Below are 22,555 nucleotides of genomic sequence, written 5' to 3'. Positions count from 1 at the left end.
TAACATCTTTCCTTTTGTAGGAGATTGGACTGCCTCAGAGTTGTTTGTGTAGTTTGTTCCTTTGTTGTGTGTTGACAACCCCCCGCCTCCCATATATAATTTATTTTGTGATTTCCTCTCTTGATTTTCTGTTTGGAGGCATTACGTGTTTGCTTTTCTGAGTGTCATTGAAGTCATCGTTGATTTACGTTTTCGGGGGCGGTCACTCTCGAGCAGAAGGCAAGGAGAAGGACGTGCCTGTCCAGTAGTCGCTTGAGTTGTGTATATGTTTTAAAAAGAACCAACACGACAGCTCATTTGTTTTCTGTCGTTTTGCTCCGCTGCAGAAACTGCCGTGTGAACGCAAGTGGGGCTGCACCGACGCTGTGCCGGTGCTGACACGCTCAGCGGCTTTGTACGTGTGAACGCTCCACACAATTTGCTGCGGTGCAAAATATATCGCAACAAAATACATCGGTGCAGCGCCGGAGCAAATGTGTGCCGTGTGAACACCCCTTTAGACAGCATGATGCTATCCACCCAGTTGAATGGACCGACATGCCAGCCTGCACTGAACAATGTGGTTTAAACTAGTGACTCACAAGAGGGAGACAGAGGCGGTGACAAGTCTGGGACTGTTTAAAAGCATTTGTCCCACGTTGGGAAATAATTAACTACGTACAAGAAAATATGCAAAATGTTACCAATTGCTCTCATTGCGCTTTTGTCTTGACCAAACACACCCTCCTCAACCCTGCCCAGCTAGTACGGAGTTACTCATTTGGGATTAACCCTTATATACCATATGGTCTTTTGATCTCTTATATGAATTAGCTTGGGTTATATGAAGTGACACTACCATCGCTGCAACTGAGTTAGCAGATTCGATAGGGCAAAGTGTGCAAATAACTGCCACGTCACTCCGACCAACAAACCAAAGCAGACAGTCATTGAACTGTCGATTGACCAGGTGCTCATCAAACACATCAAATACTGTATGTGGACCAAAACAAACCAACCGATCATATAAGTGCGTGTAAAAATAGGCCGCTAAGACATGGGCCTTGGGTGTGGGAGGACCAGGAGAGCGGGATGGCTCGAAGCCAACTGTTTGACAATATTCTCTGTGGTGCCTTCTCTCTGTGCAAATTCTCACTTTTAACAGCTGTGTTGAAACAGCAATCAGCCTGAAGTTCTTGAAGATACATTTGCTGGCACACACACACACACACACACACACACACACACACACACACACACACACACACACACACACACACACACACACACACACACACACACACTATCCCTCCATCCCTGAATATGTTAATTCTTTCCAACTGCAAAGAGTTAAAAAAAAGAGGCTAAAATAAACATTGACACAGAATAAAAGAAAAGATAAAAACAGAACGCAAGTTGCTGTTGTTCGAATGGAATTGTATCCTCAATGGTGTGTGCTTGTGCAGTTTTAAGTGAATTACCACCTGAGCCAGTGCTTTTAAGATTATGGAGTATGACCCAAGGGAGGTTCAGGGACGGGTGGAAAGCGGGCGTGTGTCCTAAGGCATCATTTTAAACCAGACAGCTTTGGCCTTTTATCCGCCGATACCGCAGGGGTCCTGCTCTCTTGTCTCAGCATGACCGGCGCTCATCTGTCTCCTGTGACTAAGGCCGGCTCAGAGGTCAGGGGGGGCGGGGGGGGGGGACGTCCGAGGTCGCAAGTCCCTTCGCTGCTGAAGTCGTAGTGCGTTGGATGAGCATCGTTGACAAAGAGGTGCGATGCTCCTTAAACCGCTTTAAAGAACGTAGAGGTGCAAGCACATTGATGAAAAAGAGGTAGCGGAGGAGTCTATTTCTATCTTTAGACACTCATCAGAGTGTTGGGACGTTTGAAAAGCAGAGCGATGTGTCTCGTTTTTCCCTTCAGTCTTTGCAATAGCACTGACTATAGTTTTTAAGTATGCCAACATTCAGTGCACTGGGAGGACTTAAATGATCCTAATACTTCTCAGACAATTTTTTGTACCTAGGGTCGATGAGAGTTTAAAAAACAAAACAAAAATGAGCTTGCTGACTCTGCTCATTTTCAGTCACGACACGGAATAAGTGATGCTGCAAGAAGCCGACTTTGGGCTTTTGCAAACAGAATGTGGCCGCTTCCAACTGCAAGCAAGCTTTATTTTCCATAGTTCTTCAAGCATTCATTCTTGCATCGGCCGGTGGGCTGTGGTAGATATGTATGAAAAGAAGATGAAAACAAGAACTAGAATGGCACTGCATATAAAGCTGACCGCCTCCACGGCTGAACTGTTAATGAGTGAGGAAAAAAGCGGAGCATTGCATTCGGGGGTTTTTCCCCCCCTGTCCTTATTTACCAGGCGACTTTGTAGGTCATGAACAGCGACTCTTAATAGTCCATCGGTTCTGGGAGAGGAGTCATGTTATGTGTGTGTGGTGTTCTTACAGAGATTTCCTTGCAACATCGATGCCACTTCATAATTTCGACTTTAATATCTGAAACTTACTAATAAATCCTTTCATAACTCAGTCGCTCAGTAAACAGGATCGTTGGCAGGAGAATGAACAGTATTAGCTGAGTGCACACTATTGTCTTGAAATACGGCCACGATGACTGAGTTTTAGTCAAGACTATTTCTGGATCTGGTCACATCCTTCAACATGCAGAACAGAGCAGGACTGAGGTTATTTTTTCCCAACCCTATGACTGCAGACATGGCTCATGCCTGACCAATACTTCAATAATCCCTTTGATGGCCAACAAGCCACGAGAGGAATCCAGCTACGCCAAACAGGCTGACTCATCCTCTGGCCGTCAACATGTGTTGAGCTGCTGACAAGATGTCTGCAAAACACATTTTCTTTGGTGGCCAAGACGAGCCACTTTTTCTTCCTGGCCAATTGCTGGTACCTCACCGATGACGAAGAAGAAAGAGAGAAATTGGCTGAGCTCTTCAGAATTAGCGGTGGTTGGGGAAAAAAATAAACTAAAAATGATGATGCTGTTTCTAAACAACACCTTTTTACCTCTTGTCCGAAACTGGGATTTTCCATTAAATTACCGGTAATGCCAAACGCGCTATCAAGTCTGGGTATATGAAATTTGATTTGGGAATTATCTCCGTACTGTTTTGTACGTATATCTGACTTCAGCCATCAATTAGCAGATGGAGCTCATTTATATCTTCTTCTTCCAAGGTGTTTCCTTCCTTAGTCAGTGATACCATTTTATGGATGAAGTTTTGGTCATTTTTTTTCTACAACAATACAAAAACCAGAGCCGAAAACTAATGAGAAGTTTGGTTTCCTCGGCTAGGAAACAAAAGAAGATCAGTTCTATTTAAAACAACACACACCAAATGTCACACGTGCCATAAATAAGGCACAACTACAATGGAAGGGTGCAACTGATGGTAGATGAGATGGATAACAGAGAGAATGATGGATGTGTTCAATAAGGGAGGGAGCCGCCTCGGATGTGAATAGAGTGGAGGGTGCAATGAGGCCAACAGCTCCAGTGTCATTAGTCAACAGGGAATGAGAAGGCGCACATTTACGGAGCCGCGCGCACTCAAAACAAGTGCACCAAAGCGCAGCATGACACAGGGAATTGCTTGGGATTACACACCCAATTATAGAGGAGGGGCACAGAAAGAGGAGGGTTGGTATGGGCACAGAGAGGGGAGGAAGGTGGAGACAAGGCCGGCAGATGGACAGTGAGTGCAAGGGAGAGTCGAAATGAGATTGGTCAGCAGATGCCGTGAACAATAGCTCCCCAATATCAGACAGAGAGTGAGCAGGAGAACAGTTGTTTCCATGGTGACAGCACTCGCTCTACAGACACAGCGCCTTGCAAGTTCTTGCCAGTCATCACTGCGGCGACATCACATGATCCGTTCCCTTGGTCATATCAGCAAAAGCAGGGTAAATACAGTGTTGCCTTGAGATACGAGTGACTCGACGACACATTTTTGCTCGACTTGGAAGCACAGACTTGAGATGCAAGCCCTGTATGCTGGCAGTGAACTCAACTCCCTCACAACAAACAGCAGTTTGGCAGATAGGGAACAATTCTTCCAAAATGAGGCTTCCAAGTGTTAGTTTTAAGTTGACTGTCAAACTAAACAAAACAAAGAGAAACATACTTTCACTATCTAAGCAACAGAGTGAACGCAAAGAGTGTGGCAACACTAAGACAAATAATATAACAATGCTCAGTTGTATATTATTTATCCTCTGCATAGAACAACTAAGATAAGTGCCGTACTGATGAGCTGAGAGATTCATTGAGATGTCTCAATGAACAGTGGAGCCGTATAAACACGTGTTTTATACGAACCCCAACTGGCTAGAAGGGAACAGAAGAAGGCACAGAACAATGGCCATTCATTTGATGCAGTAATATGACAAAACCTGTTTCTTTATTTTATTCAATTATGTCATTACTGTATGTTTTTAACAAGCCCGGCATTATGGAGGGCTATTTTTCCTCAAGGAAATACGTGAGACATTTTTTGTTGTCTTTTGGGCAAGAAAGCTGGAACGGATCAATGGCATAGAAATTCATTTGAATGAATGATTATTTGAGATACAAGTGCGGTCAGAGTGAATCAAATTCGTATCTCAAGGCAACACTGCAGTTCAAAAAAACCATCTCAGATGATGAGGCGAAATGCAAGGTAGAGCCACTTTCTGAGCATTCTTTGTTGGGGTTTGGGAAAAAAAGTCGACCACGAAACTAAGCTGGCACAAAATATTTGCACCGAGGCGTTGCCGGCACACTGTACGCCAGCCGTACAACGCATTTCCTGTCTACATAAACGTCCATTCTACTGTATCCAAACAAGTCGTGACCATTTCAGTCTATTAGCACTCTCTATTGGTGGAAAGTTGATACTGCAGCCAATGATGTCCTGACAGGGGTCACCACAGCGATTCTATTATTTGACACCGTTTTTATACTGTCAGCCATTCCGAATGCCACCCACTCATTTTTGGAGCAGTAAAGGCTGGGAACTGAAATCTAGTGTAGCCACTAGGATGTGACCGTTCGTGACCAGGATTTGTCCTTCCGATTACTTAATTTGTCGATGAAACAGTTGGTAGTATAATCGATTCTAAAGAGATTGGATAGTGACCACGCCAGTCATGTACAGAGGCCAGCTGAGTATATGTTGAAATCCTGCTTACAGTTCGAAGTAGTAGTGTCACATGCCACGGGTTCAAACAAGACTGCCAGGGTGATGACGGTGGCATTCTCACCACTTTGGTAAAAAAACAAAAGCCAAAATGAATGAAGCAGGGAAGTACAATCACTGTAAATGCAATGTTCAAGTGAGTCCACTCCATATTAACCAAATTTAGACAAGCGCTAAGCTAATTCTCAGCTATCATCCGAGCTAAAAAGTCAAAATGGCCTCCGCACCAGAAGCGCTAATGTTTCAGTGCGTTGTCAACTCGAGAAGAGGCCGTATGTCTGCTCCTTGTTTGATAATGATGACAATGTAACACACTTGCCGCAGAAGCAGCGCATTCCTCCTTGAGCTCAGCAAACCACACAAACGGATGCAGAAAAGCATTCTTCCTGCTGTTTGCTGGATGCTACCGACAGGCCGAGAGATGTGCACTCTAGTGTACTACCCTCGCCCTCACCCCATTTTCCTCATCGTTCGTTTCTGAAGCCCCTCAGCTAGCCAGCGTGTGGCTGGTCCTGAAAGGCAGGATTTAATACAACAGTCGCAATAAACAGACACAAATGTGGCTTATCTGGTTTTCCTCTCACAATCTGCAAGGGCTATCATCTGCAAAAATTGCAGCAGTGTTCCATGATAAAGCTGCTAAGTTGACTTTTTAGGGTGATAAAAAAGGGGCTCCTGCTTCTCTCTTCCTGGGAAGTGCATTAACAGACGGCAAATTAATCTCTCAACATATGATTGTCCCTTTGAATATACGTAACGAAACAGGATGAACAAGGTGCAAAGATTGATATGCTGCTCATCCGCTACTGTCATTGCGGTCATCAGAGAATGAAAGCTCGCAAAGCGGTGCTGCCTCTTGCGTCAAGTCTGTCACGGTTGGCGCTCACATGGTTTCACTTAAAATGGGAATGATCTCCTGAGGCTTGGCTCCTCTTCCATTTGGCTTTTATTTACAAAACCTTTTGGCTGCAAATAAGCAAATGCGCCCGTGCTTGAATGCGCAATGATAAATACCTGCTGTATTTGAAGATACCAGCTTCGATGCAACTTCTGTGGCAGTTTTTGATCACAGCAACTTATGCATATGCGTCTTAAATGGTTTGACTGACAGATCTGCTCTTTAGAATTTTGTGCCACAAGCAAGCAGCCATCGTGCACGCCAGTGCACAGCAACTCTTACCTCTCAAATGGCTTGGCCCTCTCCCTACTGAGGTTACAGGTCAGTCGAAACCAGCACTCCACTCTGACGGGGCCTTTAAACCGCTGAAAAAGAGCCAAACGGACAAGCAAAGGCATCAGTCGGGGAAATTCCAAAACGTAAGGCTCGGCTGCTGCAGCAGAGGAACGGCGTAAGCTGGCAGCTACAGGAGAGCAGACTGATCCTTCTGTTACAAGAATGCAGCAGATTAACCGCAGAAGGAACTGACACACAGGCTGAGCGAAGCAGGAATTGTTATACGCTATACTTTTGAGCATGGAAGCCTTCAGTTCACTGCAGCGCCTTTCACAGAACACAATCTGACCATGTGAATTCATAAACACATATTTGCCTCCAAGTGTTTGGCTTCCGCCCAGCCACAATCACAATTTTAGGTGACTGAAAAGCGAAGGGGGAGAAGTCAGCTGCTGAGAAGTATCAGAAAGCAGTTCCCAGTAGCCTCAGCTGTTCCTTAGTTTTTCTGTGCAACAACTGTTATTCGCACCCCAGTGTGCGGCCTTGCACATGAAGAAACACTGACTGCGTATTTCCATGGCAAACACACACCAGGCGCAGAGCTGGCCTCCGTGTTTGTTGGCAGACACGTCACCAATACTCCGGCTCACGCCCCGCCCCCTTCCAGCTGCCTGGTGCAAACTGTGCCCAGTCAACGTGAAATAACACTCCATGAGCGTGGGGGCAGCAAGCAGGTGTGGCAATGAATGACACACGGACCAGTGCAGCTGCAGGGAAACACAGTTGCTGAAGCCACAACAGCGTCAGGGTCGGCGGGCAGCTGCTCACCGGCACAAGACAAAGAGAACATGTCATAAAAAGAAACTGAGAAGCAGAAAAAAAAAAAAGATTCAAACCAACGCACACTTTGATGTGTTTTTAGGGTTCATATATTCTTTGCACTAAAAAACATTCAGTGAGAGTCCCACGTACTATAAAACATCTGCCGCTTCGAGCCAGAAGCAACAGAAAGTGCACAGGCGAGCCTTTTCAGAGCTAGAGGAGCCCTTGGGGGGGCGGGGGGGGAATAAAAACAACAGCACGCGGCCACCCTGAAAAGTGCCCTGCATACAGCCGTCGGGGCCCCACTTCAACAAGAAAACAAGGGGAAACGCTGTGGTGGTGAGTACAGGTGTGTCCTTGTTCGCCCACGCGTCGCAACCATTCGCCGCGCTCCTCTGAGGTAGCTCATTTCCTGTTCGGACAGGAAGTTGAAAAGAGGGAAGGACGACGGCCCAGCAAAGGTTATGATGATGTCATAGGAAAAGAGAAAGACGGGACTGTTGTCAGAAAGCGCAGGAAACGACTACAACGGCTCGAATGCACTGAGTAACACCGAGAACGACTTCCTCCGCGGAGAAATGAGCATTGGCATCAACCACGACTGCGGTTTCCCCGATCACGACCGTTCTTGACAGTCGGCTGATGGATGGGCCAGAACTGGGTTGAGAAGGTGCATTAGTATTGGTCAGCGCGTTGCTTTTAGTACGGATGACAACCCAAACAATTCTCCACTCTTTCTTGGCCAACTGCCTGCCAAACATTGAACACCTAAAAACTGGTTTGAGTGTGGCTAAGGAGAACAAGTAATATCATATTACTCCTGGTCAACGACACAGTTGGACTTGGAGGCCAATTATTCAGACACGCAACAAAACAGACAAGTTGCCTGTAGCGCAAATCACGAGGCCAGCTTGAATCGTAAAGGAGGCCACGTCTGGTTGCCATTACAAGGGGGCTGATCTCCCTGCCTCAGCGGGATTCTCCATGCTTCGTGCGGAGAGTGCTCCGCAGGGAAGAGAACACACATGGTGAGAATTATGGAATAATGCTGCGTCAGGAATGTTCCCACGGTGGCCCGTGGGGTCTGACGAGGCTTCTTATTGGCTGGCGAGCTGCCAGTGGGGTTTATGAATAAAATAACACACACACACACAAAGTTATGTGATACATTGCCTCTTGCTTTGGCCTGCATATTGACCTGCGGGTGGGTCCGAAACATCGGCCTCACACAAACTTGAATCATCTGTGCAGCATCACCGTAGAGGAGTAACCCACTAAACCGTATGACCTCAAACACGTCATCTGAAGCCTGTCACGGTGGGTGCTCGCTCATTTGCCTGTGTGAACCACAAAGCGGGGGAAAAAGAGGAAGAGAGAGAGAACATCAGAGCAGAAAGAGATTAGCAAGATACCCAATTCAAGAGTTTGCTGCCAGAGTATTTAGTCGATGACATCCACACACTGATATTGGCTCGGATTACGCCTGCAGGTTGGAGTGATTATCAAGGGACTTTTCTTTTGCACCAAAATGTGGCGTCAGTCTGCTGCAGCTGCTTCTCCTTTAGATTGTGGGTCACTGCTTTTCTCGCCAGAGTCCTCCAGTGTCCCTGGTGTAATCAAGACTGAAGAGCAGTGGGCCTGCTTGCCTTTATAAAGTCAATTATGTGAATGACTTTTGCAAGCTGCCAAGCAAAGCCACGACTGACCTAGGTGTCCTAAATCGATTAATACTTTTCACCCCGTAGCTTCCAGATGCTTTGAGGGCAGGCTGCCATGCCCATCCTCTGCCGCCCGCCATCATAACGACGCTCTCTCTCAAACATTAGCTGGTCTGATTGCAGGCAAGAGATCTGACGGGGCAAAAGTAGGCTTCGGTGCATATTTTATGAGAAAGTCAAGCCACTATAAATCAGATAAGTCATGAATCTTCATGCAGAAAATCCATCCGATCTCTTTTCTATAAACAGGTGCTTTACTCCAATAGACCCCAAAACACTGAAAGCAAATAACAGAACACAGATTATGAAAGCGGGGGGATTCGTCGGCACTGAACACCTTTCGCTGTTCGTTGATTTATTTTCGGTTTTAACGTAAAGTGGCTGGAGCGTAACAATGGCAGCCATTTTCCAAAACAACAACTTTGTAAATGATGTCGCAAAATCCCAAAAAAGGCAAGATACACTTGTGGGTAGATACATAGCTCGAAGTACTGTACGTTTGTCATCCACTCGGGAAAGTCACTAAGCAAACACGGTTGAACTCTGGTCACACCAGCAATGTTTATTCTTCTGGCATAACGAACTGCAGAGCGCAGGCCATTTCATTAAGGCAATCGGATGATGAAGAAATAAATCCTCCTCCTCCCATGTCTTCTGATGTGATACATCACCCGCTGTCTCCTTGCACCATGCCTTTCTCCTCTCCTCTGAAGTAGCCCAATAAGCCTCGGGCACTCCATACGCTCCCCACATCACCGAGCCACACGGACGCACACACACAAACCCGTTGTGTGTTTGTTGTGGGCGCTGCAGCACGACCGTGTGAGCATGCTTAAGAAACGACCTCAATGAATCACCTTCTTCAAGTCCTCGTTGAAATCTGATGCGGTTGATGAAATGTTCTCGACAACCACCACCCCCCTGCACCCCTCCCCAACTCGGATGTCAAGACCCCTTTTGCTTTCTCGACTTTATGGCAGTCACAAACATCTCTCAGCTGTGTGACAATACAACGACGGGAGCTACACTTCCTGTCACACGCATCATTGGGTTGAATGAGTGACTGACCTTAGATATCACTGGAGGGGGGCGCGGGAAAGGGGATTGTGGCAAAGGGCAGCAGCCCCGCAGTAAGAAAAAAGCCACCTGTTATTGTCACGTTCACACGGATAAATAACTTATCAAGCTTAACTTAAATGGTGTGGTGAAAAATGACACACGCACAGCGGACACGTTGCACTGGAAGAATTGTCGAAGCAAACACACAAAACACTTGATCATACTCTTCGTCCGAGACTACAAACGATAAGGTGAAGTCCACACAAACAGTTTTTTTAAGCCTTTAGTTTGATGAAGCAGCACCCCTGCTTCTCCAACAAGAGGTTGGGGTTTAAATATCCATGGAACATTTGTGAGTACTGGAGTACGCATGACCTCACCGTGCGAGTGTGTATTTTGTCCTACTTCCTCTCACATGCCAAAAGCCTCCCTTCTTCGCTTAACATGGGATGTGAATGCGAGTGTGAATGATTGTCTACATGCCCTGTGACTGACTGGCAAGCGGCCCAGTGTGTACCCTGATGCTCACTCGTCAGGTAGCTTACGCGTGACCCTGACAAGGACAAGCACAGTACAAAATGGATGGATAGTTTTGTGGCGCATTAGCTCCATAGAAACCATAATTTGGATTCTCTGGCTAACACAAGACAGTTTTTCAATGCTTGCGCGTAGACGGTTCCTTTTTTTTCTTATTCAAGGAGCAGGAGCCAATTGTAGGTCAATGCCGACTCTTTGCTCGAGTGTGACTGCTACTAAGAAAATGAATGGGTGGAGTGTGCCCTCCTTGTGTCTGCTCCCATCACCGGTGATAAGTGGTGATGGGAGTCGTTCATTTGCCCCCCCCCCCCCCCCCCGCAGCATTTTGGGAGACTTTCTCCAAGATTTTGGAGTCTCTTTGTTTGTCCATTCAGAGGATTTGTGCGGTTTGAGGTCATTGTTCTTTCTTTGCTCACCATCTCTGTTGGAAGAGGGTTAAGGTTGGGGCTGTCAAGGTCTGCATGCCTTAAATGAGCTGGCTTGGGCCACTGGGGCACAGTCACGCAAAGTCACCCATGAGTGTACAGTCAGGATACTCCAAATTTGGAAGCACACATTTGTTGAACGGTACAATTAAGAACCAATATTGTTAGGAAGGTTATATGGGGTTCACATGTACTAATTTGTAACACCTTAACTGAAGCAAGGCTAACTATTATCGTTTCTGGAAACGACATTGCATAGGCAGATGTAATCCAGAGTAATACGCGAACAAATATTAAATCCAATAAAATACTCAGGTTAAAAGAGTTAAAATGTCAGATTTGATGACATGATAGTCATTTTAAAAAAGTGTCAGCATTTCATGGGAAGACACCGATAAAACATACTGTCCCTTTTCAAAAATTCACAATCTTTGCCGTATGGCCTTGGAGTGACAGAAACACAACTTACAAGAAGATGCGACGAGCTGAGAGTGAATGAATGATTGTCCAAGAGTGGTTTAAGACCTGAAATATAACTACACGTTTGGTAATTAACAGGGGCCACAGCCAATCAAACCATGACGTTCAGATGAGTTTCAATCTGTTCCCTTGACGTGGTGAGGGGTCAGGACCAGCAACTCTTCTCTGCTGGCGAAAACATTGAAAAGCACTGGCCTACAAACCCCATTTCCAATGAAGTTGAGATGTGTAAAATGGAAATAAAAACAGAATATAATGATTTCCAAATCTTTTAAAATCTATATGCAACTGAACATACTACAAAGATATTTAATTTTCAAACCTCAGCCCACCCAAAGATTGTATCATTTAGAATTTGATGGCTGCAACATGTTCCAAAAAAGCAGTTGCCAACAAAAGACTGGGAATGGGAAAAAAGAAAAACACCTGCTTGGAACATTCCACAGGTCAACAGGTTAATTGATAACAGGCAGAGTTGTTCACAAGCAAGGATGGGACAAGGCTTCACCACTTTGTGAACAATGTTTCTCAGCGTACAGTTGCAAGAGATTAATGGATTTCATCACCTACGATCCATTAATATTCTCAAAACATGATATTATCAGAGAACCAGAGAAATCACTGCATGTAAGCAGCAAGGCCGAAAACCAACACTGAATGCCTGTGACCTTCTATCCCTCAAAGGGGAATGCATTAAAAAAAAAAAACGGTATCCTTGCGTAAAGAACATTGCCATGTGGAACCAGGAACACTTCAGAAAACCATTGTCCTTTAACACAGTTCATAGCTCCATAGAGCAGATGCAAGATGCAATAGATGCAAGTTAAAACTCTGCTATGAAAAGCCAAAGCCATATAGTGTGGACAGGTATAAACAACACCCAGGAATTGCGTCAGCTTCACTGTGCCAGATCTGCGATGGACTGATGCAAAGTGGAAAAGTGTGCTGTGGTCTGACGAGTCCATCCATCTAGTCTCTGATCCACTTACGTAGACACCGCAGACTGTCACTTAATGTGTTGCGTATGTGGGTTTGTCTACTTGTACCATTTTCAGTACAGTATTGACTGTTTTTATTCCTGTAAAGCACTTTGTGTAACAGTTTTAATGTATGAAAGGTGCCATGTATATAAATTCGATTTGATTTATCTTCGCAATAGTCACGGGTGTGCTGGAACCTATCCCAGCTCTTGTTGGGCGAGCGGTGGATACACCCTGAACTGATCACCAGACAAATGCAGAGCACAAATACACAAACAACCGTTCACACTCACATTCACACCTATGGAATATTTAGAGCAGGGGCGCCCAATCCAGTCTTCGAGAGCCCCTATGCAGCCTGTTTTAGATGTCTCCTCCCTCAACTAATCAGCTTATCAGCAAGCTTTATAGGAACCCGATAATGATCCTGATCATTTGAATCAGGTGTGTTGGAAGAGGGAGACATCTAAAACAGGCTGCATAGGGGCTCTTGAGGACCTGACTTGGGCACCCCTGATTTAGAGACTCCAATGACCTTGCCTTGCAAGTTTTTGCAATGTGGGAGGAAACCAGAGCACCCAGAGAAAACCCATGTACGCACACGAAGAACATGCAAACTCAACACAAGAAAGTCAGAGTCCGGATCTTAACCCACGACCTCAGAACTGTCAGGCGGAGCTTCCCCACCATGCAACCCAGGTCTGACAAGTCTTGGTTTGCAATTGTTTTTGAAATCATGGACCTCATGTTCAGGCCAAAAAGGAAAAGGACCATCCTGAGTGTTTTCAACGCAAAGTACAAAAGACAGCTTCTGTGATTGTGTGGTGTGTTAGTGTACATGGATTGGGAAAGTCGCACATCTGTGAAGGACCTTTAAAGCTGAAAGGTACATACAGGTTTTGGAGGGACATAGGCTGCCATCCAAGTCACATCTTTTTCATGGATGCCCCTGCTTCTTTAAGCATGACAATGCCAAGCCACAATTTACATGTGTTACAAGAGCGTGGCTTGGCCGTCAAAAGAGTACGGATACTCGAATGGCCTGCCTGCAAGCCAGACCAGTCTGTCACTGAAAACACGTGGATTATTATGAAGCAAAAAACACAACAACGGAGACCTGATCTGTCGAGATCTGCACACGTAAAAATGTTGAATAATCACCAACTCAAGTGGTCATAATGTATTTTATTCTTCAAAAATTATGTTTCTCTCATTATTGAATCAGTATTGATTCTGAACTGTTCCAGACCATGTACTTGGCAAAATAACATGTTCTTAAATGCCATTTGTATAGTATTGATGTTTTGTACAACTGCACCCTGAAGGTGGTGCTGTGAAAAGGTGGATTAGGTCGGGTCCGCCCTTACCCGAAGCCCAGTTAGCAAATGCACCACCTGGCACTGTATTATTGGAGTTCCGTTTGTCATGTTTACACATTTGGATGCCAGCTAAAGGCTAACATTGTAACTGTAAGAGGGACGCTGTACAGTCAGTGTAAATTGCAATCATTTGATTTAGATTTACAAACAGATTCATTTCACGTACGCCCCTGTTGTTCATATCGGTTTTGATTTTCATGTCTTACTGTGTTAATGTGTGGGGCCGCATGTAAGATGGAGAGCCAGACCTGCAAATTTCATTTCTGAGTTCATCTTGTGAAAGGATCCACTGTGTCGCCCGATTGTCACAGTTGCCCTAGCTAAAGGGTGTTGCCAAATAGGTTAGTTAATGAATCATTATTTGGCAAAATGTTTGTGAAAGCTCTGCAAGTGATTTAGTGCCATTGCGTGTGCTGATACTGGTTTTGGACTGCGCATGAAAAGGCCATCAGGAAGAGAAACTATTTCTGAAACGGGTGAGATTTTAGGCGAGAGTAAAGCCAAATAATCATTGCCGTCATTTCCCATTTCCCACTGCTACAGACAGCTGCTGTTAAAGGTCAGCAAAATGTCAACAGAACAAGGGCCTATACAAGCTGGTGACCATGGGCATGCGTCGAGAGAAGGGACACACCTTTGCAACACACACATTACTTCTCCTTTTGCCGAAACACAACCAACACAAGGAGCTGAGTCTTGCTGCAGAGGATGATACTCTCCATCCCAAATTTCCTTCTGTGTGTGGGGCTGGATCAGGTTACACTTGAGCCTCCGGTGCGCCATCAGAGTGCGCTGAAGTCGACGTTTGAAGCCGCATCCTCCGGTTGTAACACAACCTGAGGAAATGTACACTGCTGCCACCCGCTGCCTTGTCTTTTGTGTGGGGAATTTTTTGCCCAAGGATACGGGTGGGTTGCTGTTTGCTTGGATGGGTGGGAGGAAGTCACGCACAGCCCTCACGCGACAGTGCTGAAGCGGTGACAGACAAGCACATGAGAGACACTAGCAACAGCACGCATAATGTTCTACAGTCTTACAGCATCATTGCTCAAGCCTAAAATGAATTTGACTGCTGTTATTTTTATTTCATCAACTATATGCTCCTCCGCCAAAACACAGGCAGAGAAAGAAGGCAGCATAGACTTTCAGCCAAGTGATTGTGAATGTAAAAAACACATTTTCTCTTACTTGGAGATGTCTAGCTTCTCTTCTCAACAGCATGGAAAGGGGAAAATGATGACAAAGCATGTGTGTGCGCTTTTAAACAGTAGCCATGAAATGACTAACTCCCTTCCAACATATTTTACCTCTTTGGCTGGAAATTTAATCCGTGTCTGCGCTTTTTATGGCTGAGCTGTACAGCAACAGTCCAAACGTTGCACCTTGGGGCACTTAAGTGTGCTGACAAAAATGTTTTGTACACTTGTGTTACATATCATGTGTGTGTAAAGCTACTATTTAGCTTACCTGTACGCGTGCTTATTATTGCCGCAACTCGGGTTAAGAATCCGAACATAAGGCATCAGCTAACAAAACAAATTTGGCAATGCAATCAAGCTGCACAAATAAAATTCATCACATGATGCAAAGCCACATGCAAGCTACACAAATAAAATTCAGCACATGATGCAAAGCCACATGCCAAAAGGAGCAAAAATCCACAATAAAAAACATTTCTCGAGATGTACTTTCAGCATATTCTATGGAGAGTGAAATCTGAATCCTGCTAAAGATTAAGCAGATAAAAGCTAAAAGGCATCTCACAACAGGGGCGCAACCAGAACATGAACAATCCATTAACTGCAGTGTAAGCAAATGGGGCACACTGTTGCCACCAGACTCCGAAGAATGCAAATCATGAATGCTTTTGGGCACAAACGGCCCTGTCTGAGAATAAAAGTCTGGGGCAAGTGGGTTGATCGAGTGTCATATTGTTTTGGTAAAACTCCCTCTGCATCACAGGGGCTTTGTTGAGAGACTGACACTCATACCTTGGATGGATTTTGTCATACAATGACACATGTTTGCAATCTTGGGATCCGGTCAGATGCTGGCATGACATTCCGCTCTCTGCGAATAACCTTTCAACCCTGCATGGTGTGTGTGTGTGTGTGTGTGTGGTGGTATGTCATTTCTGCCAGTTGCAGCAAATAGGTGTTCAGAGTTTGTACCACCTGTTTGGCTGGGACTTGACACTTCAGGCAGCAGTTTGTAGGTTCGTTAGCTTTGAATGGCTGCTAACTAATGTGAACATAGCCGCCGGTCAAGATGCCCAATCCCAGGCGGTGACGTCACGAAACAAAGGGGATTAAACCGGACTATTTTATAGTGATACGGTATGACAAAAAGATGTATCATACGTTTCAATTGATCCGTTAAAGTTATAAAATCGCCATTTAAATGAAGCCGTACGCGGCCACGAGCAGAGAAGCTGCTGGCCTCCCCTCGCTCGTCAGGGTGGAGGCTGCTACGCTTGCAGAGCGACAACTGGGCAAAGAAATACTGTATACCCTTCCATCGCCACAAGTCAATTAAACGCATTAATGATAAACACATAAAATCGCTGCCCTATCCATTTGTAACCCGACTCCTAAAATACTGCCAGTGCCTTTTCCCAGGCGGTCCAAACACCACGCACACCCCTTCTCCCCAAGAAAGGAGTCATTCAATGGCCGCATTGGGGGGCTCCCACAGCTCGTCCACACATCCCTTCCTTCGGGCCAGGCGATTTACAGATGCTCCTTTTGGAATCACAAAAGCGTTTGAGGAAATGCGGCAGGATGCTGTTTCTCTTGACATTGTCAACGGCGTGCGGCATAACGATAAATGCATGGATGAATAAAAGAATGGATATTACCTACAGTATAAAGGGCGTTCCCGAACGCCACAGGGAAAGTTGGAAAATGAGATTCGAACACACGCACATCAGGGCAGTGAATAAAAAAAAAATACTTACAGTGAAATGGGAGTCACAAAGGGGGTCCTCTCCTCCGATTGTCTCCTTCCCGTTGGTGGTGGTGGTGGTGGTGGTGGTGGGGGGGGGGGGGGGGTTGTTATAACAGTCGTGTGGGAAAGATGCGTCACACTTCTCGGGTGGTGAGCCGCGTTGAAAATGTATGAAAACTACTTAAAACTATCCGTCGTCCTCATGTTTTCACGCTCAATTCGGTCAACATGTTTCCCGGACCGCTACCCATTCTTCTCCCCGACCGCGTAAGGGACACGCGCGTCTCCGCCGTTTCCTGTCCAACCCAGAACTCAAGTTGCCTTCACGACCTACGCATAATCGGACATTAAAGTGTCCTATGCAATTGTCGCGTCGGTACTGTACTGTATATGGATACTAGTTTCGCTATAGCTTGAGACGGAAACGGAATCAAATGCGTGCCCTGTGTTATCTGCATAACAAACCTACAAACAAAAAACGCGACGTGTGCGTTATTCGCCCGATATGTGATTGGAGTAATAGTTGGTGATTCATTGGCATCGCCAACCCCCGACTCCCCTCACCCATTTCAGTTAACAATGACAAACATTTTGGGAATTCAATACTTCTACAATCCCATTCACCGACCGCTCGTAGTGACCGTGCGAAGTAAATACTGTATTATATTATCAGTCAATATTTTCTACCACCTTTAAGGCCTATTATCCCTTCCCCCGCTAGGTTAAATTGATAAAGTCTAATGACGACAATCGGTTTAGGAAATGGGTGGTACCTAAAATACAACTTTGAACAAAATTGGCCTGTTTGCACGGCAGTGATGAACGTCAACAGGTTTAACAACACAATGCTGTTTTGCCATCTAGTGGCCCAACCAAGTACAACTAGTGGTCATTACCAATTCAACCTGACAAAAATACAGTACAGTGAAACTCATCTGCAACGAAATCATGTTTGCAGCAAGAAATTTTTCACAAAAGGGTGTTTTTCACTGTAGCAAATTTGATCTCAGATGTAAACACACACACACACACAAACGTATGTGTACACACACACACACGCACACGCACACGCACACGCACACAAACCTATGTGTACTCTTTAGTTTTATTCCAATAGTGCATAAGTATGAGCATACACTCATTGGACACTTCATAGTCAGTGTAGTAAGAAAAAAATGGAAATTAATTGTGAAATTACGATCAGCATTCACTTTCACTTACATCAATTTCTTGGATAATGTCTTTTATTTTGCTTCCTCCGTCTTTCATTTTGATCACCTTTACCCTCTCTTCCAGCGTCAGAACTCTTCTTTTCTTAGCTGCTTGACATCCAAAGGTCCGTTTTGGAGCCATTAGCAATGCAACGTTCTTGCTGCGTCTGAAACTAACAATAAATACTTCTTGGACTACTTACTGCGCTTGTGTAAACCAGTGTGGTGGTTGCTGTTGCCGTTTCCGAATGAAGCAGTAGAGGTCGCTGTTGGATTAGACTTCGTTGTAGTGAATCTCGTCGCGAGGCATGAGCAGAGAAAAAGATTATAACGCAACGAGGGTGGGGGGGCGGTGTTTCGTTGTATCGGGGGCAGGAAAGTGGGAATGGTGTCAATGCATGAAGATTTTTTCACACCAGGGGGTATTTTTGCTCATGTAGGTTTCATTGTAGAGGAGTTTCACTGTATTGCGATAGACATTCAACAGAATACATAAACAATAATTAAAAATAGATAAACATTCGGGGTGTCCCCCGCCTACTGCCCAAAGACAGCTGGGATAGAATCCAGCGCCCCCGCGACCCGAGTAAGGATGAAGCGGTTCGGAAGATGAATGAATGAATGAATAAACAACAACATACAAAAGAATAAATCACCAAAAACAACGCAGAAATGTTCCAGTGGTCACGCTTCACAAGAAGAAACTGTAGAATATTAAGTGAAATTGGATCACAATTTACAGGTTTTGAGAGCTTTCTTCTTTCTACCATCAGGTAATGAAACCACAGAATCAGTTGTTTCAGAGAAAAACACACAGTTTGACCTTTTTAGGGAACATAGCATTGCACAAGATATAGACACGATTGATAAGACACAACAGTACTCTTCAAAGCAAGGTATCACACTTGAAAAACCAAAATGTACATTTGTGTGTCTGCGGAGCTCTTGACCTTGCATGTTTGCGCGCTCGTGACGTAGGTCACAGGTCACACGAGGAGAGAGAGGAAACTTAAGGAGGCGTTTACAGTCACAGGATGTCTTGAAGACAAACTGCCACTGTGAATTGAGGGAACAAGACAAGGCAAATTCTTCCCACCGCTTAAGGTTTAAATGACGGCCTGGGTGATTCGGATAATCTTGGGGTCCATGATCTCTATGGCTAACCCAATACAGAGCATGTGTCCCTTCAAATGTAAGTACTGCACAGGCTTTCATTGTAACTACTATTCATACTGGAATGACTCATTCCAACTACCAGTAATAGAGTAAATTCTGAGCATTGACTCAAGTTAGAGTGGGCTGTGGGGGCAATGTGTGAGGATGAAAAATTCTGGATCATAGTGACTTTTTCCTGAACAGATGAACTACAAGCCGTGTGTAAACATGACCCGGCCGCAATCTATGTCCCGTGTCCGATGCTGGTTGGTGAGGATCTGACATTTGCGCTTCGAAAAGATGAAAAAGTGATTCACACCCAAAAGTGCAACTCCAACAAAATGACGGTGGATTGTGAACCAAACCCAAGTGCTGACTTGATGCTACGTGAGGTCAACACATCAGTCAACTTTGTCCTGACAGGAGAGATGGCCAAAAATGGCGGGCTCTACAGGTGTGAGGGCACTGTCACATTCCCACCTCCTTTGAAAACAGAGATGAGCGCTGTGGGGATTCTGGTGCATGTCGACGGTAAGCAGAAAACACTTGGCACATTCAACACAATGCACATATTCAAATGGTTCTCTTAGGTAACAAATGCAGCAGTGGGAAAACAAAAGAGGGCAACGGACACCTCTGGATTTGGATCACTGTGCTTGGCATTCTCTGCGTCTACAGCATCATTATCACCATTATCGCAGTGGTCAACAGGGTAAGTCGCATCCAAATAAGTAGACAGTATGTAAACTAAAGACAAGTTACAACACCGTAGGGATGGACTAAAAGAGAGACCGGGAGATAGCACCTGAATGGATAAAAATAATTTGTAAAAAAACAGACTGAATCCATTTTCTTACATGTAAACTTTAGGTGTAATGGCCGCATCACGTTATTTTTGTGGCATATCTACAGTATCTGCCATGTGAGCCTTGGGTGCAGTATATTTATTTATTTTTTCTTTTGACATGTTTGCAGGTCAAGGTGAGGCAGGAACAGTTCCAAAACGACTACATAAACACCAAACCTAGAGGCACCAGCCAGCGTGAGAGGGAAAGAGGCTTTCGCAACACTCAACAACTGTCCTTTTGATTTGCTCGATAGTCAACTGCCCTATTTTATGAATGTGTGCCTTCTTCAAGCTTGGTTTATAATTTAGGCAATTTCTTTGAGTTACAGCAGCTACAGCTGAGATTGTGCAAAATACAAAAAAAAAAAAAAAAAAACAACTTCCTGCATCTTACACTCATTCATACATTTGTAGTCGGAAGACCCTCCTGTGGTTGGTCTGTGGTGTTAAGAAAAAAATAACCACACTCGGGGGTTCTCTTTAAATTTGGTAGCCACAATTTTAGATGCCCCCCTTCCTGTTCTCATCACCAAATGACCTTTTTACAAGCCTTAAAAATTAGTTTATCTTAAATACTGCAATGACCTCATTTTGAGGATTTTTCTTTCTGCTGAAACTGAAGAAACAGTTTGTTTTCTGAGTACTTAGGAAGATCAAAGAATTGTTATATACCAAAATCCCTTTTAAGACAACACAGCATGCAAAGTTTCCTGTTTGTACCACAAGTTTCCTGCCTTTTGCAAATGTGGCTGCTTCAAAACTGTTGCTACGCACACCCTTTGTGCAAAAGTAGTGCAAGAACACATTTTATTGGCTGCAACCATCAGCCCGTCGCATATATACGGTACATGACATCATTAAAATCTGCACTAGAAACTGGAGCAGAAATCAGTTACAGGCCCATAGTACAGGGTGTCCATAAAGTCTCTTTACCATTTGAAAAATTTACTAAAAATGCAATTGATTCGATATTTTATTCAGATTTGTTCTATTGTATTCAGTGTTTATTAAAGTTTTTTTTTAATCACACCCCATTTGTATGTTTCAGGGATCCTGTTTGTTTGTTTATAATTGGGCCATTTTTCTTCAACGAGACATCAATTTCTGCAAATGTTTACCGTGACCTTTTAACTGAATACGTGGCACCACAACTGAATGACCTTCAACCAACCATCATTTTTCAGCAAGATGCTGCACCACCACATTGGGGGCTGTATGTTCGTGGGTTCCTCAATCAAACATTTTCAGACCGGTGGATTGGAAGGGATGGACTATTCCTTGGCTGCCACATTCACCAGATATCACTCCCCTGGACTGTTTTCTATTGGGCTATGTTAAAGATATCGTGTATCGAACCAAGATAAGGGACATTACTGACCTAAAGCAAAGGATTACTGATGCCATTGCCACAATTGATGAGGCTATGCTACAGCGAACATGGCAAGAAATCGACGACCGTCTTGATGTGCTTCGTGCAACTAATGGTGCCCATGTGGAAGTGAATTAAGAGGTAAAAAAAAAACGTTAATAAATGCTGAATACAATAGAACAAATCTGAATAAAATATCTAATCAATTGCATTTTTCATAAATTTTTGACACTTTATGGACACCCTGTATTTTAATTGACAGTTAAATATGTCAGCTTTCCGTCTATATCCCGGTTTGAATACACCATACAATCCCAAATTCCAATGAAGTTGGGACGTTGAATAAAACAAAATAAAAGTAGAATAAAAACAGAATGTAATGATTTGCACCTTCAAATCTAAAAGTAGGATCCTCTGTAGGAAAAGGGTTGAGTGCCAGGTTGGTGATGATAATCTTGAGTGAGGAGTGGCTGGGCCGGGAGATCGACAGGCAGGTCGGTGCAGATTCTGTTTCGGTCTGTCGTGGTGAAGAGGGAGCTGAGCCAAAAGACGAAGCGCTCAATTTACTGGTTGATCTACCTTCGTACCCTCGCCTATGATCACCAACTGTGCGTCGTGACTGAAAGAACAAGGTCCTGGATACAAGCAGCCGAGATGAGTTTCCTCTGCAGGTTGTCCAGGCAACTCCCGCAGAGGAAAGGATGTGAAGCGCGGATCTCCGGGAGGGGCTCAGATGGGCTGGTTCGGACATCTGGTTAGGATGCCTCCTGGACGCCTCCCTGGTGAGGTGTTGCGGGCATGTCCGCAACACCCCGAGGATGACTCATGATATGGTGGAGAGACTGTGGCTCCCAGCTGTCCGTGGAATGCCTTAGTATTCCCCCTAGAAGAACTGGACAAAGGGAAGTTTGGACTTCCCATCTAAAACTGCCCCCCCCCCCCCCCCCCCCCCGAACCGACCCCGGATAGGATAAAGAACACACATGCATGTCTCTAGGCTGAGAGTGATTTGGGTGCCCAGGCGGCCTTGTTTCACCATGGTACTGTTACAGTATTATTCCTCTCCTCTTAGTTAGATTTGATCAATAAAGTGTTATTCCTCTCTGTTAGTTAGATTTGATTGTTACAGTATTAGTCCTCTCAATTGTTACAGTATTATTCCTCTCCTCTTAGTTAGATTCGATCACTAAGGTGTTATTCCTCTCTGTTGGTTGTGTTTGTTCAGACACTTGAAAGAAACAATGGAGAAAGTTGTTGA

At 44.7% G+C, this 22,555-nt stretch overlaps 2 protein-coding genes across 4 annotated transcripts in view; one reads left to right on the top strand and one right to left on the bottom strand.

Moving 5' to 3' along the window:
• raph1b (Ras association (RalGDS/AF-6) and pleckstrin homology domains 1b) overlaps positions 1 to 17,000 on the bottom strand; it is a 32,637-nt gene extending 15,637 nt beyond the window's left edge. For 2 of the 3 annotated variants that reach the window (XM_086128755.1, XM_086128781.1), the window contains exons 1-2: positions 16,726 to 17,000; positions 6,376 to 6,458 (exon numbers count right to left, since the gene is read on the bottom strand). The gene's annotated coding sequence lies outside the window, so the exon portion shown is untranslated. The remainder of the gene's footprint in view (positions 1 to 6,375; positions 6,459 to 16,725) is intronic. The other variant, XM_086128772.1, reaches the window with a different exon arrangement.
• A 1,941-nt stretch (positions 17,001 to 18,941) lies between these two features.
• Positions 18,942 to 21,508, top strand: LOC147211563 (uncharacterized). The gene is made up of 4 exons (XM_086128744.1): positions 18,942 to 19,118; positions 19,286 to 19,612; positions 19,672 to 19,793; positions 20,057 to 21,508. The coding sequence occupies exons 1-4, from the start codon at positions 19,037 to 19,039 to the stop codon at positions 20,168 to 20,170; spliced, it is 645 nt and encodes a 214-aa protein (XP_085984870.1). The 5' UTR covers positions 18,942 to 19,036; the 3' UTR covers positions 20,171 to 21,508.
• The last annotated feature ends 1,047 nt before the right edge of the window (positions 21,509 to 22,555 follow it).

This window comes from Hippocampus guttulatus, chromosome 1 (assembly GCF_054856545.1).
Source record: "Hippocampus guttulatus isolate MCC_2025c chromosome 1, RoL_Hgut_1.0, whole genome shotgun sequence".
In the NCBI taxonomy this organism is placed as follows: domain Eukaryota; kingdom Metazoa; phylum Chordata; class Actinopteri; order Syngnathiformes; family Syngnathidae; genus Hippocampus; species Hippocampus guttulatus.
Note: the sequence above shows the minus strand (reverse complement) of the source record. Positions and strands in the feature narration are given on the sequence as shown.

Excerpts from the sequence above, each read along its gene's own strand:
- LOC147211563 (XM_086128744.1), top strand. The coding sequence starts at position 19,037 with ATGACGGCCTGGGTGATTCGGATAATCTTGGGGTCCATGATCTCTATG. Across the intron at positions 19,119-19,285 it reads GAGCATGTGTCCCTTCAAAT|ATGAACTACAAGCCGTGTGT; the intron begins GTAAGTACTGCA and ends TTTCCTGAACAG. Across the intron at positions 19,613-19,671 it reads GATTCTGGTGCATGTCGACG|GTAACAAATGCAGCAGTGGG; the intron begins GTAAGCAGAAAA and ends TGGTTCTCTTAG.